Source organism: Monodelphis domestica, chromosome 2, assembly GCF_027887165.1.
Source record: "Monodelphis domestica isolate mMonDom1 chromosome 2, mMonDom1.pri, whole genome shotgun sequence".
In the NCBI taxonomy this organism is placed as follows: Eukaryota; Metazoa; Chordata; class Mammalia; order Didelphimorphia; family Didelphidae; genus Monodelphis; species Monodelphis domestica.
The window spans coordinates 22,586,897-22,596,947 of record NC_077228.1 but is presented as its reverse complement, the minus strand read 5'-3'; the positions used below and the strand labels follow the sequence as shown (position 1 = coordinate 22,596,947).

The 10,051-nt window shown below is 42.8% G+C and overlaps 1 protein-coding gene across 1 annotated transcript; it reads left to right on the top strand.

The window, feature by feature from the left end:
• Positions 1-7,082: 7,082 nt before the first annotated feature.
• Positions 7,083-9,742, top strand: LOC100032336 (cell division cycle 5-like protein). Its single transcript, XM_056815063.1, has one exon. It carries the CDS (start codon positions 7,104-7,106, stop codon positions 9,513-9,515), a length of 2,412 nt encoding a protein of 803 aa, XP_056671041.1. The 5' UTR covers positions 7,083-7,103; the 3' UTR covers positions 9,516-9,742.
• Positions 9,743-10,051: the final 309 nt, after the last annotated feature.

Below are 10,051 nucleotides of genomic sequence, written 5' to 3'. Positions count from 1 at the left end.
AAGCCAGGAATGGAAGATTACCTTTTCACCCACCAGGAGAAGATCCAGCAACAAAGACCCCCACCCCCACCCCCCACAGGAAGTTCATCATCTTCTATAGTCCTTTTGTACATCACTGTCACCCCCAGAGGACATCAATTCTGGGGGTTTTGTTCGCTAACAATGAGGATGTGACTCTGTGCCACAGTCTAGACATGACTCTAGGGTGGTATACACTGGAGCAAGGGGTGGGGAGAGGTTTGCCTGAAGGTATGCCTGAAGACTTCTATGGATCACATTTCTGTGTACTTGAGCATAGTTACTCCTACAACTGCAATCACATCTTACTTAAGCTTTATCTTGGTTTTTCTCACTGTTTTCTCACAGGTAAATGAAGTGCTAGATCAGCAGAAAATTGATCAGAAGGGTATCAAAAGGATGATTTAATTTTTCATTTAAAATTGGCTTCTATTGGGGAAATATGCATTAAACTGGAAAAAACGCAGAACTATTAAATAATCAGAAAAACCTACTCCTTGGTTATGGAGAGGAGTTTAGTGTTTTACTCCTGGGAGTGCCTCACAGCTAGATTGTCAGCTCCAAAGGAGCTAGAGACAGAAAGTCTTGAGTTCAAATTTGGGGTCAGACATTTCTTAGCTGTGTGACCCTGGGCAAGTCACTTGACTTCCATTGCATAGCCCTCCTCGCTCTTCTACCTTGGAACTAAATACTCAGTATTAATTTCAAGATAGAAGGTAAAAGTTTAAAAAAAAAAAACAAAAAAATGTCACTTCTATTAGAGACAAAATTATAGAAAGGATTGTTCTATTTGATCACAGCCTTTAAAGATTTTTTTCCCCACTGATGAGGAACGTGGAAACAAGCAGTAAGTTTTATTGAAATCTATAAATTGTTTTTGAATGACCATTACAACTGAATATTAACTGACTGGGAGCCTTTGTAATCTTCATTTAACCAATTGCAAGTGTGGCCTTTTTTTTTTTACACTGTTTTTCCAGTGCATGTCTTAGTAATTGTTTAAGTTCCATTGAAGTGTGCAGTTAAAAAAATAACCGTGTAATTCCTCTTATGTTTGATTCAATGTTTTATAAATGAAATATTTGAGCATTTTTGTATGAATGATAAGATACCATCTTTTCAAAGAAGAAACTTTAACACCTAAAAAAAGGAGGAAAGGTAACTCCCATGGACGTTATTTTATTTATATACCTTTTTTCTTAAGTGTACCCATGCCAAAGTGTAATATACATTTTCTTATTATGTGATAAAATCTTTACTAATGAATAAATCGTTACTTTAAATCTTTACTAGAGCTAGCAAAATCAATGTATACTCATAACATGGTAAAAAATGGTCTTGTTTAATGTTATATGATCTATTGCACAAAACCTGGCCATTGAGACCTTCAGAGTGTAAATGAATAAGAAATAAACAGAATTGCATGTTTAAAAAATGAGGCCAGAGGGGGCAGCTGGGTTGCTCAGTGGATTGAGAACCAGGCCTAGAGATGGGAGGTCCTAGGTTCAAATCCGGCCTCAGCCACTTCCTAGCTATGTGACCCTGGGCAAGTCACTTGACCCCCATTGCCTAGCCCTTACCATTCTTCTGCCTTGGAGCCAATACACAGTATTGACTCCAAGATGGAAGGTAAGGGTTAAAAAAAAAAATGAGGCCAGAGAGGCCAGGAGATGCTGGGAGACAAAATTCTAAGTCAACCTAGAAAAAATACAAAACTACCACTGTAGTCATAACCATGAGTCTTTAATGAAGGCAAGGAGATTATAATAGAGAAAACCACACAGAACCAGCACCCTGGGAGTTATAATGTTGAAAAATCGATAAGAACTGTAGTATAGGGAAGTTCTGAACTACAGAAAAGGGGTTGATTAAAGGAGGAGGTCATCAGCTCTCTACATAAATGAACTGAAGCTTCAGAAAGGTTTTATACCCATAGTCACAGAAGCCCAGGAAAGATGCTCTTGCCAGAGGCGAGGGTGTTTCAGATGTACTTCAAGTTTGGTCCTCTTTAGCCAGTTCAAAGGCTAGGGTGATGGGAGAGGAACTTAAAGAGTTTGTCTTCTTTAAACTCAGTCCTTGGGGTAGGGGAAGGCCAATCTAATTTATAATTCAGTTTTTGACTTGTTTTAACTCTTTGGGAATAGTCCAGCAATGAGAATCTGGAGCTTATTTGAAGAAAATGTTGTCAGGTTTAACGTCTGTGATAGCAGGAGCTGTCTGATTTGATTTGTTTTGAATTTTCATATGGCTTTAGAATCTGCTCAATCATTGACCCACCACTACAACAAGGAGGGCCAAATCCTAGTCCTAAAAGAATTCATCTTTAAGAGGAATGGCCACCTACTCAAAAGAATCTTGAATCCAGCTTAATATGGCAAAAGCTTTTATTTCATTCTCAAGAGAATAGGTACTCATGAGCCAGTTTTAAAGATATTTCAGTCAACAAACAAGGAGAAGGAGTGGTAGCACACACTCTGTTATTAACATGAATCAGTCCCTCTCCTCATTCACTATTGACTGATTTCTAGAGAATTATAATCTAGTCACAAGAGCCAGCTGATGAAAATTCAGTTTGCAACCCCAATTAGTCATATTAAAGTAAAGCAACTTGATCTCTTATCCTGTTAAGAGGCAGCTAACCTATCATGTGGTCCTCATCATGACCTGCTAATGTGGATGTAGGGGTAAAGGAGCTTAAGCTAAGAACTGGGAACTTATCTCTATTTTCTTTTCTTCTTACTCCATTAAAAGGGCTTAGGAGAGGAGTCTAGCATCTTGTCAGGACTTGTTCCTGACCAACTTAAGGTCAGAAAAATAAAATGAAATATGAAGAACATGCTTTGGTTCCTGATCTTCAGCTACCAGACAGCATAAGGAAAATAACTAAAGACCAGAACACATGGGGTTCTTGAGATGGCCCAATAGATAAATCTAAACCCAAAGCTTTCACTCTGGAAGTCTGGCGAGTGATTATGAGAAGGAAATAACACATTGTATAATAGCTACTAATTTTTATCCCATTCAGATTTGAAGCTAGATGTAGGAAAGTATAAAGATGGAGTTGGGAAGAACTTGAGCTCCTCCCAAGAACACCAAGATAAGAGTTCATATAATGCCCCCATTTTTAGAAGTATGCCCTTGATATGGTGGGAGAACTTATTAAACAATAATCACTATGCTTCATTAAAGACACAGGTCTGACTACAACTGTCTTGCATGAGGACAGTAATTCTAACATGAATGTAAAATAGACAAGTCAATCAATGCCATGGCAAAAGAAGAAGATGGGAGGCTTCCATGAACTGTTTGGTCGTTTTGGAGATGCAAATGGTGGGTTCACCAAAGCTGCCTGATAACTAAAGCAATTCCTCCACACTAAAAGGACAGAGAGGGGAGAAGGGCTGCCCCATTCCCTGTGGCTGTTTCAAAATGATCATATCCCATCTTTATGATATGATCCCATTTCTCCATATTCTCCTTCAGCTGCTTTAGTCTATTCTTATGCTGAGGCACAAGTATATAAGCTATGCTAACAAATCATGTGACAATTGATCAGAGTTTAACTCAAAAACTCCATCCTCAACTGCTTCTATCTTGGTTTCAACACAACAACTGAGAAAGGACTGGGGATATCCATGTTAAACCATGTGATATCTTTGCCCTCTCTTGGCCTCCTCATTCTTCTAAAAGGCATTCTCTGCGCAGACATTTCATTATACGAACCCCCAAAATGAAGCATTTCAGAAACAGTTAAATGAATTGACAAACTGAGTGGTTCACAGGAAGATGAGGTTGGGAAGACTGTAAGAGAAGGTTTGAGATCTTGGAAGGAAAATAAACTTGGAAGAGCTGCAGGATTCTACAGCAGTAGGGGATGGGCAAAAAGAAACAACAATGGACAGGGTTGGGGGATGGAATGAACTGATCCAGGCAGTTGGAGGGAGACTTCATCTGGAAACACACACCAGAGAAGGAGACTCTGGCTAAATCTCCCACTCAGTGATCTCTCTCCTTGTGCTTCCTGACCCCAGAATCCTCCCAAGAAGACAAGACAGTGGACAGGACTTTATGGACAGCTGTCCATAAAGAAGATCTCCACCAAACTCTTTGAACCTTGAACTTGGGGATACTCATTGTACCGCCAAGAAACCAGGGTTTCTTACCCAGGTCCCAAGGGATTCAGATTGACCAAGACCTGATCTACCTAATTTTGGGGGAGAGGGTATTAGACAGCGAGGGACCGCTTCTCCCTTTTCCCTTCTTGAACCTAAATTTCCTACTCTTTCATCTGCCCTGTCCATTTTTCAGTTTCCCTCAAATAAATTCAGTTAATGAGACCCAAAGACTGACTCCAGCCTTTACTAATGGGGAGCCTGAGATTGAGGGGGAGAGAAGTAACATTTTCTCTCCCCAGTTAGAAAGAGGCTTATCACCACAAGCCTCTTCAAAGAAGATCCTCAGAGGACCCAGTAGTTAGGAGTAGTTAGGAGTTGAGGCTGATATGGGGGAGGGGGGTTTGTCAGGGAGAGCTTAGTGGGTAAAGACAAACCCATCCTCCACTCCCTTGGCTTATCAACCTCACCTCCTCACTCTGTCCCTGCCTTAAAAGGAAGAGGCTCCATTCCCATTCTCCCCTTCACCCCATTATATTACAACTGGCTAGTCCTGATCAAACATATCTGGGAGACCTTTTGAGAACCAAATTTCTTTCTGAGAGCCACCAAGGCTACATGAAAAATAATGTAAATGCAGAGTATGTCAGATTTAATGGAGTGCACTGCCATATCTAGATCCTCACCCCTTGAAAGAGTAACCAGGTCCCTGTCATCATCTTTGTAATATGCTGGAAATCCCCCAGGCTGGGGAACCCTGGCCACTCCAGCAGGTCTGAGTGATCTCATTTGCCTTCCTGAAAACTGTACTGTCTTCAGTTATAATGCTATGACACGATGAGCTACCCAAGATGAAATAGCTGTGGAAGAGTATTGGGTGGAAAATAGTACCAAACTGCCCAAAGTCCCCTGCTCTGGGTATATTGTGGAAGGCACATCCTTCCTTTCTAACAGGGACGAAGAGACTTCCAAGAGCACCGCCCTCCACAGGGAGCACTCTAGGAACAAGGGATGAATTATGATGTCCTTCCTTGTTAAGAATTCTCTCATGGGGACAACCACCTCTGGGGAAATGCTCTTACCTCCCCCCCCCACATCCCCAAGAAGCAGAGAAGTTCAAACAGGGCACATCTCCCCAGAAGAGCCAGGGGGTGGATGCAATGACTGTCGTCTTCTTCTCTTCAAACAGAATATTGGATTTAAATATTGGGGTGTCACAGTGAGAAATTATCCAGCCTTGAAATGAAAGGCTCAAGACTTGGCCTCTGCAGCACATGAACACTCTGCTAGTGTCTGTCAAGTTTGGTAGTGTTTTCATATCTAGTTTCTGAACCAGTTTGGCTATTCCTTCTAATCTCCTTTAGCCTCGAACAGAGCTCCATGAGAGACATTTGCTTTGATCAGCTTGAGATACCAGGTATCAGGAAAGACTAACGATCAAATTAATGAGAAGCTTTTTTTAGTTTAATTAATTCATAATATTTTCCATAGTTTCATGAATCATGTTCTCTCTCCCCTCCTCTCACCCCCTCCCAAAGCCAAGAGTAATTCCCTGAGTTTAACATGTCACTGAACAAGACCTATTTCCATATTATTAATATTTGCACTAGGGTGATTGCTTAAAGTCCACATCACCAATCCTATCCCCACCGACCCATGTAAGCAAGCAGTTGTTTTTCTTCTGTGTTTCTGCTCCCACAGTTCTTTCTCTGGATGTGGATAGTGTTCTCTCTCATAGGTCCCTCAGAATTGTCCTGGATCATTGCATTGCTGCTAGTAGAGAAGTCAGTTACATTCGATTGTGCTACAATGTATCCGTCTCTGTGTACAATGTTCTCCTGGTTCTACTTCTTTCACTTTGCATCAGTTCCTGGAGGTTGTTCCAGTTAACAGGGAATTCCTCAAGTTCATTATTCCTTTTAGCAAAATAGTATTCCATCACCAACATATACCACAATGTGTTCAGCCATTCCCTAATTGAAGGGCATCCCCTCATTATCCATTTTTAGCCTCCACAAAGAGCTCATCTAGATATATTCTCGTACAAGTCATTTTCCTTATGATCTCTTTGGGGTATAAGTCCAGCAGTGAATGTATTGCTGGGTCAAAGGGCAGGCAATCATTTACAGCTCTTTGGGCATAGTTCCAAATTGCCCTCCAGAATGGTTGGATCAGTTCACACCTCCACCAACAGTGCATTAATGTCCCAACTTTGCCATATCCCCTCCCACATGAGGTGGTATCTCTAACTACTGGCAAGTTCTGCTGGTCTACAGAAGGTGGGTCCCCTAGAACTTCAGAGAGAGAAAGCTGCACAGGGGCTGAGGGGTTCCTTGTTTCCATCAAAGTATCAGCCTGAGAATAACAATGATTCTGAGAATAAATAGGGCTCTGATGGAGGATCAGTTCTCTCAGATCTGTGTGTGTGACTGCTTGAAACAGCTGGGTGCTATGAGAACTGCCTTCTTCCTCTGACCCTAAGCAGAAGCCTGGAGGAGTGTGAGGAGGCAGAGGTGCCCAGCCCCACCACACACACACAGGCCCCTCTCCCTTCCCCCCAGGCTCTGCCACTGCCCCTGAGCAGTTTCCTTCTTTTCTTCTCAGCATGATGTCCTGGGTCTAGCTCTCCACTCTCCACTCCAAGGTGTGAACTCGACCTTCCATACAACTGTTGACTCCCTCCAGTGATAGAGTTCACACTTTCCTTGGATCCTTTGTCCTGGGCAAGCTCCTCCCCCATCCCCTCCCACTGCTAGCTGTTTATAAGACGGTGAGCCCCAGACCTAGCTGTCTCTCCTTGGTGAGTCTCCTCTCATTCACCACCTGTGCAGAGCACTCTGAAGCCAAAGGTCCTCTGGGAAGAAGGACTGGCTTGGGGTTTGGCTTTGGCACTTGGGGCAGGACCCTAAGTCCCTTGGTGTTCCCCAGTTGGCCTCAGCTGAGTGACAAATCACTCCCTCACCCTCTGCAGGGATGCCTCGGATCATGATCAAAGGAGGGCTGTGGAGGAACACGGAGGATGAAGTTCTCAAAGCGGCGGTCATGAAATATGGGAAGAACCAATGGTCTCGGATTGCTTCTCTCTTGCACAGGAAATCAGCAAAGCAGTGCAAGGCCAGATGGTACGAATGGCTGGATCCAAGCATTAAAAAAACTGAATGGACCAGGGAGGAAGAAGAGAAGCTTTTGCACCTGGCCAAATTGATGCCAACCCAGTGGAGAACCCTGGCCCCCATCATTGGCCGGACAGCTGCTCAGTGCTTGCAACACTATGAACTTCTCCTGGATAAAGCTGCCCAAAGAGACGGTGAAGAAGAGACAGAGGATGATCCACGGAAACTGAAACCTGGAGAGATCGATCCAAATCCAGAAAGCAAACCAGCCAAGCCTGATCCCATTGACATGGACGAGGATGAACTTGAAATGCTCTCCGAAGCAAGAGCCCGGCTGGCAAACACACAGGGAAAGAAGGCCAAGAGGAAAGCAAGAGAGAAACAGCTGGAAGAAGCCAGGCGTCTTGCTGCCCTCCAGAAGAGGAGAGAACTTCGAGCAGCTGGCATAGACCTTCAGAAGAGGAAAAGGAAGCGAGGAATAGACTATAATGCAGAAATTCCATTGGAAAAAAAGCCCGCGCCGGGTTTTTACAACACTTTGGAAGAAAGTTATCCCACACTGGATGCTGACTTTAGCCAGCTAAGACAAGAAGATCTGGATGGGGAGTTAAGATCCAAAAAGGAAAGCAGAGCTAGGAAGAAAGACCAACAGTACTGGAAAAGTAAAAAGGAGGCAGATTTACCATCAGCTATTCTTCAACCCCCAGGGATATCCGGATTTACCAAAAAGAGAAGCAAGTTAGTCCTTCCTGCACCTCAGATTTCAGAGGCAGAACTTCAGAGAGTGGTGAAAGTTGTCCAGGCAAGTGAAATTGCCCGCCATACAGCAGAGGAATCGGGCATAGTGAATTCTGTTTCCAGCACCCTTTTGTCTGAGTACCATGTCACCAATGCAAGCATCGCCCTGAGGACACCCAAAGTTCCAGAAGCCCAAGATGGAATCTTGAAAGAAGCACAGAACTTACTGGCTCTTACCAACGTTGACACCCCATTGAAAGGGGGTCTTAATACACCATTGCATGAGAGTGACTTCTCTGGTGTGACTCCACAACAACAGATCATCCAGACACCAAACACAGTCTTGTTCACCCCATTCAGGACTCCTCGTGGAGCTGAAGGGTCCACTCTTCAAGTGGGGATGGCTCCTAAGCCCCTTGTTGGCCCTACTCCACAGAGAACATCTCTACGGGACAAACTAAACATAAATCCTGAAGAGAGCTTGGCAGATTACAATGATCCCTCTTATGGGAAGCAGATGGAGAGAGAATCTCAGGAGCGTCTCCGTTTAGGGTTCTTGGGCCTTCCAACTCCCAAGAATGACTTTGAGATTGTTTTACCAGAAAACGTTAAGGAACTAGAAGACCTTGAGATTGAGGAAACCTTTGCAGAAGATGCTGCTGATGCAGATGCTCGAAGGCAGGCTATCCAAGATGCAGAACATGCAAAAGAAATAAAACAGATGCACACAGCTGTTCAGAAGGGTCTGCCAAGACCTTCAAAAGTAAATGAAGCAATCCTAAGACCCTTACATGGAGGACCACCACTAGCAGACCTAGAGAAAAGTGAAGAACTCATTAAAAAGGAGAAGATCATAATGCTTCATTATGATCTTCTCCATCATCCTTATGGAGAACATGCTGGAAATAAAAAGGGGAAACCTCGAGGATTTGGAAGTAATAGTACCCAGCACATAACTTACCTAGAACTCAACCCCTATGAAAATTTCTCCAAAGATGAACTGGACAAGGCTCAAGACCTTTTGACACAAGAGATGGAAGTCATAAAGCAAGGAATGTGCCATGGTGAGCTGTCAAATGAAGTTTATAACCAAGTGTGGGAAGAATGTTACAGTCAAATTTTATATCTACCCAGGCAGCACCGATACACACGAGCCAACTTGGCTAGCAAGAAGGACAGGATTGAATCACTTGAAAAGAGGCTTGAAATAAACAGGGGTCTCATGACCACGGAAGCTAAGAGAGCTGCAAAAATGGAAAAGAAGATGAAAATTTTGCTTGGGGGCTACCAGTCTCGGGGGATGGGACTAAGGAAAGACTTGAATGCTTTATGGGACCAGATAGAGCATGCCTACTTGGAGCTTCGTACTTTGGAGCTGCTAAAGAAACAAGAGGATTCTGCTATTCTAAGGAGGCTGGAGTGTCTAAAAGAAGATGTCCAGAGACAGCAAGAAAGAGAAAAGGTACTTCAGCAAAGATATGCACATTTGCTCCTGGAGAAAGACTTTGAAGCCCAAATGCTGAAAACTCTTTAGTCTGTTCTCATAGAAAGAATTCCATGCTGATTAGGACGAAAGAAAGGATTGGAAGCTGGGGTGGAAAGGGGACGATTCTTGATTAATAATCCCATTTTCAATGAGGGAAAATGTGGGGAAGTGAGTTACAAAACCAAATAAAATGTATTTATATCTTATATTAACACATAGTAACTGGGTTACCAGATTTCTTACTAGCACAAATTCCAATTCAATACTGTGAGTATATTTATGTAAGGACTTTAATACTGTTATTTTTATGAAAAATCAATAAAGATGACAAATCAAAGTTCACAATGATGATCTTCATTTTCTTTACATTCAGTACCTCTAGAAAGACTATTTCTGGGTCCTGGTTCTGACTTTAGTCCACTGATTCATTGAACTATGTACATTTTGATTTTAAGAAATATTAGCTGAAGTTCTGCATTTTAACACTAAAAAGAAAAGATGTTTTGGGTGCAATTGTCCATTCAGAAGAGTCTTGGATTGGCTGTTGAACTGTAAGCTTTGTTTGCCACTAGGCTTGATCACTT

Coding starts and splice junctions, on each gene's coding strand:
- LOC100032336 (XM_056815063.1), top strand. CDS start 7,104: ATGCCTCGGATCATGATCAAAGGAGGGCTGTGGAGGAACACGGAGGAT.